The sequence below is a fragment of the Durio zibethinus genome, chromosome 16 (assembly GCF_047325235.1).
Source record: "Durio zibethinus cultivar Kanyao isolate XHJ-2024 chromosome 16, ASM4732523v1, whole genome shotgun sequence".
NCBI lineage: Eukaryota > Viridiplantae > Streptophyta > Magnoliopsida > Malvales > Malvaceae > Durio > Durio zibethinus.
The window spans coordinates 21,020,877-21,038,815 of record NC_143177.1 but is presented as its reverse complement, the minus strand read 5'-3'; the positions used below and the strand labels follow the sequence as shown (position 1 = coordinate 21,038,815).

The following is a 17,939-nucleotide window of genomic DNA, read 5'->3' as shown; positions in this document are numbered from 1 at the left end:
TTGCAAATGGGGGAGCCAATATCAACAATAGTAGTAATAAAGTGATAGAAGGAAGCCAAAGCATAGCAAAGCAAAACGTTTCCAGCTGGGTATTTTATGGTTTCTTCAGTTCAGCCCATATTCAATCGCATAAACCTCTCCCCACGCAAATTAATCCAAAATAGAAAAAAATTATATAGTTGAACTCAGAAAATAACTCACTATCCATGCAATTTAAAACTTAATTTAGTTATTAAGTAGGTTGAACAACAAAGTGAGGACCATTCAAATTTCAAACTTAGCCCAACCAATTTAATTAGATAAATTTACAAGCAATTAGTATATGATAATCAATAATTATTACTAAATATTATCAGAATAAATTCTGGCAACAAAAATATATGAAAAATAAGCATTGTGATAATTTTTTATGTAAAATTTTTATCATGCAAATGTGAATAAAGCACAAATATGTTTTTCCATAACTAATTGTACTAGCACTTATTTTGGTAAGAGTATCTCTAAAAAAAAAAAATAATTGGATTTTGTGTTAAGAAAATAACATTTGCAATTCATTTACGTAAAAAAAAATTTTATATAATTATTTTTAAAGAATGATATTTAATTAATTTAAAATTTAAATCTTAATGTTTAATTTGTATAACAGTATCTTCTCTTTGTTATGGGTGGCATATAATACAAGATTAGTTTTTTTCATCGTACCCATAAACAATGACAAAATAATAAGGTTAGATTCTAGCTCTTATATTGCTCTTATTAGGGATGATTAGTCCATAATTAATTAAATAAATGAATAAGAAAATACTCTAATCCTTATGTTTCCTACCAACTTTTTTTGACCACGCATCATACTCCAATAAATTAAAATTATAATGATTTGAACTAAAGTTGTTTATGAATAAAATTAAAATCGGACTTAAACTTGATTTACCTAAATCCATTTATATTTAGGTAAGTTAACATTAGAAATATATATTAAAATATTTAAATTTTATTTTATTTGGATATTTTAAAATTAAAATTTAATAAAAATATTTTATTAATAAAATAACAACACCAATCAAATCATACTCAAGTTTGACAATTCTTATCTCATGTCATTTGGAATTAAGTCAAACAAACTCCTTGTCCATCAAATGTTGGTCATTGCACAAATTGATGGTAAATAAATTTTAAAAAATTATTTATTTTGTAACAAATTAAAAAAATATGTGATGTCACATTGAAAACTACGAATCTTATAAAAAAAAAAAATCATGAATGTGTGTTTGGAAAAAGAAAAACATGATTAGTGATTATGATAATCGTTAGTTGGAGAAGATAGTGACAAAAAGAGCCCCACCAAGCTGGGGTTCGTTGTAAATGATTAATCAACTTATCAACCTTTTTGGTTTTTTTTAATATTTTGCAGTTTGGAATCAGCCAACGGAAAAAAAAATCATAGAACTTAATAATAGCAAATCAATAAATTTAAATTTTAACTCAAAAAATAATATTTAATAAATTTAAAATTAAAATCTTAAAATTAGTAATTTTTTATTTTTAAATTTCCTTCTTTAATAAAAAAAATGGGGAACCAATTTCTTAGTGACTAAATTGACCCTTGTAGAATTTTTTAAAATTTTTAATTTGGGGTTTGACACCAAAGATAATCTGGACCTAATAATGAAAAAAAAAAATACAAAACAGAAAATTTTCTTTTTTATGTAATAAAGGATAATTTTGTAATTCGGTCATCAACTGCTTGCAGCAAGGTCGAGTTGGCCTAGAATATGACCATACTATTTTGTATCTTGCAAGAGTTAATAAAGCGCCGACATCCTGCTAATTGACACGTGTCATTAGATTACCCTGACATATCAAAAGTCTAATTAATTTGTCTTTTAACGCAGTGTACTTTGACAAACTGATTGATGCCAATAAATATCCAGCAAGGGTTTGGTCCTTGATATGCGTGAGTGTATGGATCATAACGTCTTAAAGTTCGATAGCAACAGAGATTCCTTGGCATTGTGGGTTCCGTGGCGTTGTTGAGGCGTCACACATTCATTTGCAAAACTGTCCAATGAGCGACAGTTGCGTCTGCAACTCAGTTTCTGAAACGTGGCTTTCGCATCGATTTTGGCTCCCAACGTTGTTTGTCCCCATTATAATTTCCGCTTTCTTTTCTTTTTCCCCTAAAGTAGCGCTAGTATTTATTCTTTTCCTTTTTAAAATAAAAAAAGCAAAAAATTATCTGACCAATGCAATTTTTTCTGTTTTTTTTTTATTCTTTTAAAATTTGTGCATATAATTTCATCGTAGCAGTTTAAAATTGTGGGATTGAATTTTTTTTTTTTTATAATGTTTGTAGTTCAATTATGATAGATTATACTCCCTTCGTCTTTTTTTTTTTGTTTATATTTTTTGAAATATTTTGAAATTATTTTTTTAACATCTACAAATTTTAATTAGGTGTTTTTATTTTTAAATTTTTTTTTATAATTTTTTTACTTTTTGATATTAAAAATCATGAAATTTTAATTTTATAAAAAAATTTTAATTTTAATATTAAATATGTTAAAATTAAAATTTTTTTCCAAATTTTATAAAATTTAATAATAATCGAAGGATAATTTGAAACGAAAAGAGTATAAACATTTAAGATTTTAAGTCCCAACAACAAGACATTGAGATACATGCCTTCAATTTTTTTTTTAAAAAAAAGTTTGATATGATATATAATACTTTTTGGTCTAATTTTGCTTGTCTATATTTGATTTTTTTAATGAAATAAATTTAACTTTCAATTATTAATTTTAAAAATATTACATTGAATTAAATTTTCAACAAATATCATTTAAAATTTTTCAAATTCAAAATTAACAAATTTTATTTTAAAAAATTTTTTTATTTTATTAAAAATAATAGTTAAAATTAAAATTAAAATTATTTAATCCAAAATATCGACAGGAGACAAATATAGTGAGACATAGAGAATAAACAATTTAACTTGAATAATAATTGTGTCTTACTCATATTACAAGTACCCGAAGTACACTCCAAAAGTCATAACATTATAAAATTTAAATTTAATATTTAAAAGAATTTAAAAAAAAAAAAAAAGCAAATGAAATCTTGGCTTAGTGATAATAAAAAAATTTTAAATTTTGAGATTTAAGTTTAAATTTTTATTTAATTAATTTATAATTTATTAATTGAATATTTAGTGATATAATTTAAATATAATATAATAATTTATTATTTAATTTATTATATAAAAATAATATTTGATTATGAATATAATTTAAAAAAATAGATGGTGATCAACACATCTCTAAAGTTGTTAAACACGCGAAAGGCACAAGAAAGCATAAAAAAATATTTTTATCTCAAATGTTAATCGTTAATAATAAGATAATTTTATTCTATATGTTATAGAATATTTAATATGGAAACAAAATGATTCATCAAATTCGATGATGTAATCAAGTCAAATTAAGTTGATATATTATTTAATTGAGTTTAATTTCATTCAAAATTTAAAGATTAAAATTCAAATTAAATTTAATCAAATTTTATTTTTTATATTTGAGCATAATTGATAATTTTATTAAGTTTTTTAAGCTTGATTCATAGACTCACTTAAACTTGATAAAATTATAAATATTAACATTAAATATTATATTTTATAACCATATTAATTAAATATATTAAAAATAAAAGCTTAATCAAACTTGCAAACTCTTTGAATCGAATATTAAATACTTAAACTCAATTTGATTTATTATTTGAATAGCTTGAGCTTGAATGCAATTAGATAATAAAACGAGTTAAGATTAAAAATTTTTTTGAATCATATCTAAATAACTCATGAGTTAGGTACTTAAAAATTTTTTTTTTGAATAGCTCAAATATTATATTTTAAAAATATTTTAAATTATGATTTTTACTAATGAGTGATCTTAAGATAATTTTTATGGTTACTATATTAGATAAATTACTATTTTCAATGCCTTAAAATTCTTTCCAACTAACTATTAAGTATTGTATTTAATATGAAATATTACTATAAATAATAAGTTAACTAATTTTAAAAGTATCTCAAGAACACTCATTAGCAAAAATAAAAATATAAAAAATATATATATTCAATTTGAAAAAAAATAAAAAGTTATTTTTTATACATTAATAGTAAAATTTTTTAACTTTATAAGGTCGAGAGAGCGCATGCTGCATGTTTAATTTTTTAATTAGTTTTTAATATATTTTAATAAGTATATGTCATTTTTTCAAAAGAGAATATATGTCATTTTGTTAATTTTATTATGGAGTTTAAAAATTTTAATTAACAATAAATGTAATAACTTTCCAAAACAAAAATATTATTATTTAAGAAAATTATCTCATCCACTACCATTAGAATTTAAAACTTCACCAACAAAATTAAAAGGATAACGCATTTTCCTATAAGGTATTATAAAATATTAAAATTTTAATATAAAAGTTTTGAAAACATTTGTCTATTTCTTAACTTTATTTGTGAAGGTTACTTTTGATATATTGATGATAAATTTTTTAATTTTATAAGCAAAATTAAGAAATTTTCATATTTTTAATTTTTTTATTTTTAATATATCTTAAAAGATATAAATATTTATCGATTTTTTAATACCATTTTGTAAAATAAAAAAAAATCCATTGTATAAAAAACACATATTTATTTGTTAGTTCCCAACATTGAAAAAGGTCTCTAGCCTGAACTGTACACAATTGCTCTCGAAACGTGGCAAAGCTGCGGATGGGAAGGGTCTTTTATTGGCAGTTAGTACTTAAAAACAAAGGAGTAGTTTCGATTCCGGGATTCCATAATAATTGTCGTTGTGGGCCAATGGGAGAAAGCCAAGTGTACAGTTTAAGATTCCCACCAATTACACTTCAGTTGGATGCAGCAAACTGGCAGTGAAGGAAGAAGCTAACTAGCTTCGCCTCGTCACAGGTTGACCCCGTTTCTTGTGTCGGGCTTCGAGCCTAGCCGAGACCAGCCGGCTGTTAAGCCTGGCTTGGGTTTGTGGAATTGGTAGCCGCGTCAATTTTGTCACTTTATATAATTATTATACTTATTCTAAGTAATTATTTTGGTACGACTCAATAAATACATTTAGATGTGTTGTGTGTTAATTTTTGCCGGATGTTATGAATACTTATAAGGTTTCCGGAAATAGTAGATTCAAAGGATTTAAGTATATCAACAAATAGTTTGTTCACTCAGTTAAATTTATTTTTTTTAATAAAAAAAATTTTAAGTTTGAGTCTTATCAGTAATCACTTATTAGAGTCATATTGAATATAAGATTTATAATCATCTATTTTAAATTATCAGATACAATATATCTTATCTTAATTTAAAAATTTATTTATCTTTGAATATTTACCTCAACAAAAAAAATTAAGTATGTGATTTTTTTTAGATAAATTAAATAGATAAATTTTCAAAAATTAAGGTTAGATTAAGATTTTTTAAAAATCTTATGTTGATAAAGGTTCCCTCAAAGAATAAGTTCGGGTCTACAAATTAAAACAAGGTTCAAAATTTTGGTTATATGTGAGGAATGTTATAGCACCTCCATATACCCATTTGAATGATGGCACCATTTTATTTTAAATTTATCTTAAGATTATGGTTCTAATGATTTTAAATTTATATGTGTAAATATTGAAAATAATTCTTAAGATTCTTCATCAATGTGGTAAAATTCTTAAAAATATTTTCTCATCTCAAGAATATTCAAGAATTTCATTTGATTTCTTGAAGAGGCTTTGTCATCAGAAAGATTTTTGTTGGTTTTATTTTTTGGGATTTTTTGTCAAAAATATATCTAATTATTCTACAATTTAGAAAAAATTAGAAATATTTTTTCTTTTTTAAATCTCTAAATTTTTCATAATTTGGGCCTATTTAGAAATTTTTTTTATTTCTTATTTTTTTATTTCTAAATTTTGTACCATTTGGATAAATTTAGAAATGTTTTTATTTTTTGAAATTTTTAAAATTTTCATTATTTGAGCCTATTTAGAAACTATTTTTATTTCTTTTGGAAAGAAAATAATATGACAATTATTTTTATTGAAATTTCATTTAAATTATTCCACAATTTGGGACAAATTTAAAAAAAATTTCTCACTTAGAGATTTCTTAAAAATTTACCATTTGAAATTTTTAATAATCTCATCATTGGATAATTATCAAATATTTTCAACTCAATTTTTTAATTTTTTTTATTTTTTTGTTTGAAAATAAATATTAATTATTGTTATTAAAATTTTATCTAAATTATTCTACCATTTAGAACAAATTTAGATAAAATTTCTCACATAAGAATTTATATAAATTTACCATTTAAAATTTATATATGTTCCATTAAAATTTTTATAAATTTCATCATTGGATAATTAATATCTATTCCCAAAAAATATTTTATTTTTTAAAAATTAATTATACAAAAATACTAAAACACAAACACATAAATAAAATAAAAAAATACCAACAAAATACCAAACAAAAAAAAATGAAACGGCTCGACGCGGCTCGACGCGGCTCGACTTCAAACACAAAAAATAGCTTCATGACTCGGCTCGGCTAGGCCCGGCTAGGATGGGGCCTAGGTTAGCGAAACAGGTTACGTTTGAGTCAAATTACCCTAATAAAAACATGCGGATCTTGGGTTTTCTTAAGGTAAAAACGACATCGTTTTGGATATTGTATAAAAGGCAGCTCCAACCTTTTTCCTCAAATTCCACCTTCTCCCTCTCTCTTCTCCTCTTTCTTTCCTCTCCGTTCTCTCTACCTGATTGAATCTCTGGTTAAATATCAATTGAATTCTGAAAAATACCGTCAGAATCTGGGTTGGTTTATCGGACGATCACAACAAAATTTAAACTTCGTCAAATTTTGGAAACCCATCGTTGAAAAATTCAATCGGCCTTGAAAAAGTCTTCGAAAAATTTAACTAGTGCCGAAAATTTCACAAAAAAACTAAAATATCTCATCATAATTTGAGAATTTTCTAAATTTTTTCAGAAAATTTCCTTTTTTTCCCTAAACCCAAAAATCTTTGAAAAATTTTATGATTGCTTTTTGTTTGTACTTTTTTAAATTTTGTTTCTGGGTGTTTTTTTGTGTATGATCCACAGGTGTTTATAGGCTGAATTAGAAAAATTTTTAATTAATTATAAGTCTCACATTTGACTAGATTTCTACATTATCCCTAAACTTAAGGAAATTAAAATCAATTGTAACTCTACCAGCACCCCAAAACACAGTAGAATTTTTATTTTTTATTATCCTATCATCAACTAAAATGAAAAGAGAAATAAAAATAAAATAAAATAAAGCCCATAAAAAAAACAATAAACAGTTAGGCCTAATTTTTATATCTCATTGAGTTGGGTCTAATGGGCTTAGGTGCATACCTTATTGGATCAAGTCCAATAAACTTGAGCTCGGGCTAATTAGAGTGTCTACACCTTTGGTTGGAATGAAAATAAGAGTAATGAAATCCAAGTTGTTAATATTGTACCGTATAATATTTTGATTTTTTTTAAAGTAGTATATATCATTACTAATTATTGCTTACAGATTTTTTGATTTAATATAAATATATTTATAAAATACACATAGATTTATACATAATATTACTATTAATAATATGTAAAATAAAAATATAATATCTTAAAAAACTAAATAAATAAGTTTAAAAATATAATAAATAATATCATTAATTTATCATGATATTTTAAAATACTTAATTTGATCATATCATATTTAAATAAGTATTTTTATATAAAAATATTAAAATAAAAATGAAGAAATGAAAAATTAATTTTAGTTTTATGATTCTTAAACTTTAAAAAGAGAGTACAATTATTTTTTGAAAGAGATTGAAATACTTGTAAATTTTGGTTTAAAAAATAAAGTGTAAAAAAAAAAGTTATAGTAAAAAATAGAAAAACTCAACTTTTAAAAGTTATTTTCTTCATTAATTTTATTTTTATTAAATTAAAAATAATCAAACAACAAAAGATAAGTTAAAAATTATAAAACATATTTTACATTCACATAGGATCGAAACAAGTTATTATAGCGAACTTCATTGAAATTAATCGAAACAAATTAAAAAAATCGATATTATTCGATACAAAGTTTGATACGAAAAATTATTTTTAAGTATATCATATTTTAGCATTATTATAACAAATTAATTGATTGGTATCGAAATTAAATTAACAACAATGAATGAAACGTGAATAATCACAAAATTTTGCAATGGAGATTAATATGCATCACTTACTATTAAGATGAATTTTTTAACAAATACTTTAAATATACTTTTTAAAATTTAATCAAAATATTATTTATTACAATATTTTTAAATTAAATATGATAATTGATAATTAATGTTATGAATATTAATATATTAGAAAAATTATTTAATATAATTCTTTTTAAAGAATACCTTTATTAATTAATTTTCTTCCAATGATCTTTTATTTGGATATCTATTTGGTCTCATACCAACTTTATTTAATGTGCTTATAATGTATAACTAACAGAATTTAGACAAATTTTATGCGTTAAAAAGGTTTTTTATGTACCAAAAAAATAGAATGACGAAAAATCAAAATATTTATTTCTTGGAAATTATGAGATTGAGATACAATTAAGCAAATATTAATTACATGATAGACAATTAATATTTAAATTACCAGAGTTATTAAGGAGACAATTTAATATTGATAAATTTTTATTGAATTAATTTTAAAATACAATTTTAAAATAAATTATATTAAAATAATAATTATTTGTTTAAATTTTTTTTATCTTTTTGTATATTTTAATATATGCATTAATATTAATGTAATCACATTTTATTAATTATAAAAATTATTTACAAATTACATAAAACAAACATACTTGAAAGTTTAATTTATATGCAATTTTTAAAATATTTTATATTCTATTATAAAGTTTAACATATATTTTTATTTATAGTATAAAAATATATTAATTTTCATGTTATCAACTTTTTTTTAATGAAAAAGAGTTTTCCTAAATAATTTTTCATCATTTAATTTATTTAATAAATCATTATGTTTAGTTTTTACTTTTACCATTTTATTTATAAAATAATTCATAAATTTAATTTATGTATAAAAATTAAATAAACATGGCTAAATCATGTACCTTGTATGTTCGATTGTCTTATTTATGTTTAGTTTTTGTTAGAAGAAACCTTCTACAAAAGTCATTAGTAAAAAATATAACATGAAACATTCACTGCAGCAGTTAGTAAATGGAAGTTTAAGCTTATATGCTTCTTTTTGTCTTTTGGAACGTTTCTTATTGGGCGAGGAAGTAGAAGCCCTCATTTTTTATATTGTTGAGAAGCAACCTTAAAGCTAACTTGGGATCCATTAGTTGAGTTGTAACGTTAAGAAAGTGAAATATGAAAACAAAAAAAAAAAAAAAGGAAAAAGTTTGATGTTCTTTAATCTAATAAATCTATTATTAGGGTTATAAGAAGCAACATATCACCATAATCCAGATTTAGAAGATAAAACTTATATTATTAGGCTTTTAAGATAATGAACCCTAATCTCATTATAATGATTTTTTTAACCTCTCGTGTCACCATCTCTTCCACATTTAACCAAATATATCAACATTCTTTACGAAATTAACCTCACATATCACCATATCTTTTAGGGATGTAATCGAGCCGAGTTAAGTCGATACAGTGAGAAGCTTAAGCTCGAACTTGACTCACAACTCGCGGTTCGATACTTGGCTCGAACTCGATCGAGTTTTATTTTTCAAGCTCGAGCTCGATTCGTGATTGAATTCGACCTACTTGAGCTCGCTCGATTAAGCTCGATTAATATGTAAAAATAATCCCGATTCGCATACTCGATAAGAGTTCCATTATTTATGCTCGAGCTCGAACTCGAATTCGAAATAATTTATTAATTAAAATAATAAAAATATATTTAAATATAAAAACGCGATTAGATTTACGAGCTATTTGAATCGGATCTAAAAATACTCGAATTCAGCTCGATCGATAAGTCGAGCTACTCGAGCTCGAGCTCGACTCGATAATAATCGAATCGAATTCAAGTTTTCTTCGAATCGAACCCGAGTAGTTTGCGAATACTAATGTATCATTTACACTCCTAATCTTTTTCACAATTAACCCAATAAATTAACATTTTTTTTCAAAATTAACCCTCAAATCATTATTAACTTAATCAACATAATAACACACACTCTTTAATTATAGTAAAAAAATTTTTTTTAAAAAGTGATAATTTTTTAACTATGTTTATAAAATTAAAATTTCATTAAATTAGCATTAAAACTATCTCTTCAAAATTAATGAAACTCTAATGATATAAATTGTTTCAAAGTTAGTCTCTAATTTTTTTAATTGTTTATAATGGATGATATATTATTTATAAAAAAGGTTAAATACTATTCCAAAAATTTTCATATACCAAATTTGACATGAAAAAGGTAAATGATATTGCTTTCAAAAAGGTTTTTTTATTCACATTTCCTTTTTAATCGCTCCAGAGGATAAAAAGATTACGAGAATGTATGTATAAACATTAAATTAACAAAAAGTTTCCTTTTTTATTTTCTGGACAAGTTGCCCTTTTTCTGTTTGTCAAGAGAAAGAGGAAGAAGAGAAAAGGCCAATATCAGCGCAGGCTCTGAGCTCCCTTACAGAGCGAAGTGAAATAAGCCGATCAAAATGTCAACTCAAGCTGGCCAGCTGCTCAATGATTAGAACAGCGGAGCAGATTCTTTGAAAAACCCTGAAACACCTTTTGGTGGTTTTCCACAAGTGACGAGGCCACGCCATGACAAGCTTTTCACCTCGGCCACTCGTTTCTTATGTAAATTCGCCGTCGAGCCCAAGGAAGATAATTCCAATGAAAACGATGGAACCATTCAACTTGACATTATTACCCTCCCCATGAACAAGGGTAATTTCGACTTTTAGAACGTCCCCTTCAACAGAAAGCATGCATTGTCCAAATCAGGAGTGTCCTGCAAGGCTGTGCCAGTGGGTTCCTTGCTGACAATCGAGGCTATTTTTGGCATTAAAATGTTTTCCAAATAATAGTTTTTTAAAAAATATAATTTTCATAAAAGACAAAATAAAATAATTAAAAAATGGGTCTTCCTTTTTGTTAACGAAAAAACCTAGAGCCGCCCGTATCAATAATTTCGGTTTCTACTCTTCCTCTCTCCCTTTCTCTTTTCACGCTTTCTCAAATTCTCTTCTTCTTTTATTCGTACCAAAAACAAATTGGTTTTCTCTGTTTAAAGATTCTCCAGCTTTTTCAACATGGCTTTACCCGTCTGTCAGATCCTTCAGTTTTCTCCAAATTTTCTCTAAATTTGGATTTCTTCACGGTATTTCTACAAATTTCTTTTCATTTCCTTCGAGCTTAATCGTCTTATTGTTTATTAGTTCACAGTTTCTTCTTTTATTTCTTTAATTTTGCCCTCAATTTCGACTTTATAGCTTACTTTTTGGAGGTAACTTTGCTTCTTATGTGTTATACGTACCTTATTGTTTCCATGGTTTAGGAAATTAATTGATGGTTATGGTTAGGTTTTTGGGCTATGTATGCGTGGATTTGAACTGTTATATATTTATATAACAGTATCATTTGGATGGTATGCTAATCATTTAAAGAAGGAAATTTGGTAAATTTTTCTTTTTTCTTTTTTTTTTTTTTTTGAATTTGAGGTTATCAAGAGTGATTTCTCTTTACTGAAACTAAGAGTCCGGCACTCACAACATGGTTGCTAGCAATCTTGATAGAAAATTAGTTATGCTGCTGAAAACTAATCTGGGTTTGTTTTTCTTTATTGAATTAATTAGTTAATTTTTTGTTTGTTTGTAATGTCTTAGTTTTAACAAGTTTACTGTAGCAGATTTGGTCTGCTTCTTTGGATGAATAAAATGCATTTACCCAAAAAAAAAGGAAACTAATCTGGGTTTGTTTTTCTTTATTGAATTAGTTAGTTCTCTGATATGATTTTTGAGTTTTAAGGGTATAAGCTAACTTATTTTTTTAAAGTAGTAGATTGCTGTACTGGCTGCTTTGTTTTTATTGTTTTTTGTGTGGATCCTGGAGGTTTTTCACGTCTCTGGGTTGTATTTGAGTGATTTTATTTAGTTTCTGAAGCTCAAGTCTTGAGTTATTTGTGGGGTTTTTAGTTTTAGATCTAATATTCAAGATGAAAGTTCTTTTATTTTGTTTGTAGTTCTTGTGATATAAAAGGTTTTGAATGATTTTTAATGTGAACTTTATTCGTTTCATCCTTATTCTGTTGTGCATATGAATGTCTTTCTTTTTATAGATACACGTGATTAGAAGAGAGTGTGGAATTTAGACTAAGTCTCATGGATTCCTGGAGATGATATGAATTTTTTAATTCCAAGGGACCGGGTGACTGTTGATTAACATGTTGCTGGTGGCTAAATTTTAACATCTAATAATGAATCTAACATAGATCTTAAGTCTTAACCCTAGGCTATGAGGCCAGGATAGACTGTATGTTAATAATAATTCTCATTTTCCAAATTAGATTAATGAGTGGAAAAAAATGCATTATTTTAGCTTTTACTATGTAATCAATTGCCAGAACTGTAGTATTTTTAGTTAATTTTGTTACATTTAAGTTTACAGAAAATTTTGTAACTTTATCTTAAACAACTTTGAAGAAATAGATTTATTATCTACGACTTTGCATTTTCTTTTATTATTGCTTTATTGTTTTTATTTTGCTGCTAAAGTAATAAGTCAATTGGCATGACCTTTTCACATAATTAGAAATGCTTCTACTTTACAGTTAAGGCTATTTGATGAAAGTACACAGTTCATTAGGTTTTCAGTGCTTTGTTCAATCCAAAAGTTTTAGGGAATGGACATTTTGAAATATTTGTTTTCTATTATGATCTGCTCTTTCATTATGCTGGTGATAAATACATTTGGTACAAAAAGATTTTGAAAAAAATTAAATATAAGAGTCCTAGAAGAAATACTAAACTTAAATGTAATACTGGAAGAATCTGCATGGGAGTTCGTTACTTAAATTGATATTTCTATATATATTTCTTCTAACATAGGTCCTTCGCTTAAATGGAAACTATTTATAGTGTGTTAATACCTATTTGGAACTTTGGAATTCGAGTTTCATTTTTGGTGTAACTGTATTGATCCCTCTGTCCTTTTAGAGAGTAATAAATGTATGAATTTCAAGGTGAAAGGTGTGATTTATGTATCAATGTTAACAATTTGATACTCACAGTTTGATTTTTATTTATCAACTACCCTAGAACAACTTTATCTTCATTCCAGAATAAACAGAAAATGAACATAAAATCCTGGACTTGATGAGGGCCTCACCTGCCTATGATTTGAAACTGTCATTTTAACTTTATAGATGACTACATCTGTACTGAAATTGTTGCTAATGCCTCTTAAAACAGGGTGGTTTTGATTGTGTTTGATCTTTTTGCAATATACTGGAGGTTGTTTTGTGTTGATTTGGTTTCACAAGAATATTTTGCAATTAGAATGTGCAGTTAACATTTACCTAATTCCTTGTATGTCTTCATGCAGTTTAAGTTTTAATGTTAGAACATCTAATTAATGCTGTGGATATTGGTATTACCTATAATATATGTAAATGGCTTTTAATTAATGCCTGATTGTGTTGCTTTGATTGTTTTTTCTTGTCAGGGTTACTGAAGCTGATCTATCTGTCAATAAGTACAAGATGCTCCCAATATCTCTTTGCATCCACTTTGAATGTTCTTATAAAGGGATTTTATCCTAGAAACGTTGTTGGATACATCAACAACTAAACTTTTACATTACTTGAAGTCTGTGCTGTTGTTGTAGATACTTGATAAGATGGACCGAGCAGATACATCAGGGTTTGTAAGTGGAGGATGGACGCTATTGGAATTTTTCCTGTTTCTTATTTTGTTTCTGATATATATACCAGTCAGCAGCATGTATTAAAGATTTTTCTGTAAGGTTGGCCTCCTTTTTCCTTACTGCTATAGTTCACAGCATCTTGAAAGGATATGGATCTGAACAAAAATGTACAGTTTTCTCATGTGTCTGAACTCTCAAAAAGTGAAAATTTTGGTGACACCACCCTATGCCTCAACTTTCCTGGCTTTGGAGGAAGCAACAAGGCCAGAATTGGAAGTACTCGAAGCAATCTTCACGCTGATCTTTCTAGCACACCTGATGATGGCTGCAGGTTGGTTCTGGGGTTGGGTCCCACTCCAAGCGTATACTGTGATAATTATTACAATGTTGGTCTCAACAAGAACAAACCAACAGCAGCCTTATTCACTCAGGGCTTGTCACCTGAGGATGACTCAATCCTAAAACTTGGCCTTTCTGGAGGGACTAAGGAAAGTATGAGTCTGTTGGATTGTTCTCTGTCAACAGAAACTGATGTTGGTATGCCTCTTTCAAACCAGGTTTCTGCAGAAGATTGTAGACTTTCAATACCTGTTGTAGATGAGGGCTCTACTTCGGCCAAGAAATCTGGTGGCTATATGCCATCACTCCTCTTGGCTCCCAGAATGGATAGTGGCAAAGCTTTGGTGCAGACACAAGAACTTTTTCAGTTTGGAGCTAAATCTCATTATCATCAATATCATCAAAGTTGTGAGCCCACTGCTCAGACAGATTTCTCAGTAGACACACTCTCTGAGCAAACCGCCACTATGATGTCTTCAGATAACCGAACTAGCAATTCGAAGAAATGCAAGTTTGCTGGTTGCTCAAAAGGAGCAAGAGGGGCATCTGGTCTTTGTATTGGTCATGGGGGTGGACAAAGATGCCAAAAACCAGGGTGTAACAAAGGTGCTGAGAGCCGAACTGCCTACTGTAAGGCTCATGGAGGAGGAAGGAGGTGCCAGCACTTGGGTTGCACTAAAAGTGCTGAGGGGAAGACAGATTTTTGCATAGCACATGGTGGAGGAAGACGATGTGGGTTTCCTGGAGGGTGCACAAAGGCTGCACGAGGTAAATCAGGGCTTTGCATTAGACATGGTGGGGGAAAAAGGTGTAAGGTGGAAGGTTGTACACGTAGTGCTGAAGGACAGGCTGGTTTGTGCATCTCTCATGGTGGTGGACGTCGTTGCCAGTTCCAGGGATGTACTAAGGGTGCTCAGGGAAGTACTATGTTTTGCAAGGCTCACGGTGGTGGAAAACGTTGTATATTTGCCGGGTGTACCAAAGGTGCTGAAGGGAGCACACCATTGTGCAAAGGACATGGTGGGGGAAAGCGTTGTCTTTTCAATGGTGGTGGCATTTGTCCCAAGAGTGTGCATGGGGGCACCAATTTTTGTGTTGCCCATGGTGGTGGGAAGAGGTGTGTAGTGCCAGGATGTACAAAGAGTGCACGTGGTCGCACTGATTGTTGTGTCAGGCATGGTGGTGGAAAGCGATGCAAGTTTGAGAATTGTGGCAAGAGTGCCCAAGGAAGCACAGACTTCTGCAAGGCTCATGGTGGGGGAAAAAGATGCTCCTGGGGGGAGGGCAAATGTGAAAAATTTGCAAGGGGCAGGAGTGGTCTGTGTGCCGCTCACAGCAATATGTTGCAAGATCGGGAGGCAAGCAAGGGAGGGCTCATTGTGCCTGGAGTTTTCAATGGGCTTGTATCAGCAGCATCAACCACAGGAAGCAGCTTTGACAACAATCACTCATCCTCTGGGACTAGTGTTATTTCTGATTGTATTGATTCCCTGGACAACATAGCAAAAAGGCAACAACTCATACCGCCTCAGGTATTGGTTCCTCTGTCTATGAAGTCCTCATCCTCTTACTCAAGTTTCTTGAGCGCTGAGAAGCATGAAGGAAGAAATGGGTATGGCATGGGCATTGGTGGTGGTGTTGGTAACAAGAGCTTTGACTTCTTGATTCCGGAGGGGAGGGTCCATGGTGGGGGACTAATGTCCTTGCTTGGTGGGAATCTGAAGAATCCCATTGATGGAATTTGAAGTCAAAATTGCTTTGGCATATAGAAATCTAGTTTGGGGTCTTGGGTTATTATTTGAACGTGGAATTGTTTATAAGATTTGGTTTTTGTCTAAACATACAGTATATATAGCTTGTGTTGATAAGTATTGGTATCCATCATTGTCACAGTATTGTTTTTACTGAAGCCTTATTTGTCTCTATCTCATCTGGTTTTGCTGTCCAAAGTAGCCTTGGAAACGATTCCATAGAACACAGCATTGGACCAGTGATGCATGGCTAGTGTAACCTTTGAAGTTTAAAAATGTTATAATAGACCATGGCTATATTTCTGTCGTCAGTTTATTTTTGTTTTTGTTGCTTTTGGTCCGGTTTTGCTTTCCTCTTCTGACTATGGTCTATGTTTCAAACTGCTGAGCTTTGTGAAGATTGAATGTGTAGATGTAAGCAGCAAATTCTTTGACTTGTCCCCGTAAACGTTGCCTTATAAAATGGCATGAATGATGCTACTTGTTCTAAGAATATCCAGGGAAAGAAAATTCTATGGTACTTATATATTCTTTTCCTGAAGCCTTGCCGCCAATATGATTTCTGGTACAGACCGGATTGACTTGAGCTAAAAGAGCTTATGTCCATGGCAGGAAAATCCTTCCTCTTCGTTTCTTTTTTTTTGTCCTGATCTTCATTACTTTTCACTGCAGCTGTGATGCGGTAAGGATTTGTCCCGGCACGTTCGTTGTCATTTTAATTTTAAAAAGTGGAACCGTGAGGTTCTTACGTGGGCCGCGCATTGTAAAGGCTTCTTCCTTTAATTTCAATCCAATCTGTTCAGTTGGAATGCCGCTGTTTTTCTCCTTTCATTCTTGTAATTCCTAACACCATATAGAGAGAAACAGAGCTCTCACACTCTGTCGTTCTCTGCAGTTTCAAAAATGAGAGAAGAAACTTCATTGACTGGCCCTTCCAAATTCTCTTGCTACCCCTTTTTAGGTATTTACTTCCAAACTTGTTCGAACTTTCTTTCTCCAATTTCATTTTCGCTTCTCATGTCTTTTATTAGATGATTATAAATGAACTCCGCCGTTTGGTTTTGAATTGAATGTGAATGCCAATTCTTCGATATTTTCTTTTAATACGGTCGGATTGCATTGCTTTGAATCTTTTTATCATCACTTTGACTTTGATTTTCTGCATTATAAGGTTACCTCTCAACGTTCTTGATCTCTTTCTCCTTTTTGTTTTCCATCTTTTAACATTTTACAATTTTCCTAGTATTTTTTCCTTTTTTGTTATTTTCCTTCAAAATATTTTTACTTTTTCTTTCGTCAAAATTTGAATTTTCAACGAATAGTATGATTCAAGTCAACCCATCGATATCATAAACTTTTTGGGTGGGAATTACAACTTTTAAAAAAGTGCACAAAAAGAGAGAAATTATAAACCACTAGAAAAATAAATGAATCAATTCTAAGTTTCCACAATAATTCCACATTTGCTTTTGCTAATAATTGATGATCAATACAAAACGCAGAAATTCAAACTTAATGGACTCCTTCTATAACCAAAGCAACTAACTCAAACGTTCTAAACAGCAACATTAAGCTGGTATTTGCAAGAAGCTGTGCCAACAACTATTCATCACCAGAGAACCTTACCAAGTATCTGCGCTCCAATTCTCTGTCCAGAAGCGGCAACAGCAGCTCCTCCAAAAAAAGCAGCTTCAGATCATCGTTTTCGCCACAGTTGGAGAAGACACCAGTGAAGGCGGTGGAGGAGGATGTGCTCGTCATGGACGGAGATCTTGGTGCTTCTTCTGATACTCTAATATTGTAGAACCCGGTTCTTCTTCTTCTTCTATGTGGATCCACGTGTCA

At 28.9% G+C, this 17,939-nt stretch overlaps 1 protein-coding gene across 1 annotated transcript; it reads left to right on the top strand.

The window, feature by feature from the left end:
* Window positions 1-11,250: 11,250 nt before the first annotated feature.
* LOC149514419 (uncharacterized) lies at window positions 11,251-16,405 on the top strand. Its single transcript, XM_089745355.1, has 2 exons — window positions 11,251-11,461; window positions 13,804-16,405. Exon 2 carries the CDS (start codon window positions 14,154-14,156, stop codon window positions 16,086-16,088), a length of 1,935 nt encoding a protein of 644 aa, XP_089601481.1. The 5' UTR covers window positions 11,251-11,461; window positions 13,804-14,153; the 3' UTR covers window positions 16,089-16,405.
* Window positions 16,406-17,939: the final 1,534 nt, after the last annotated feature.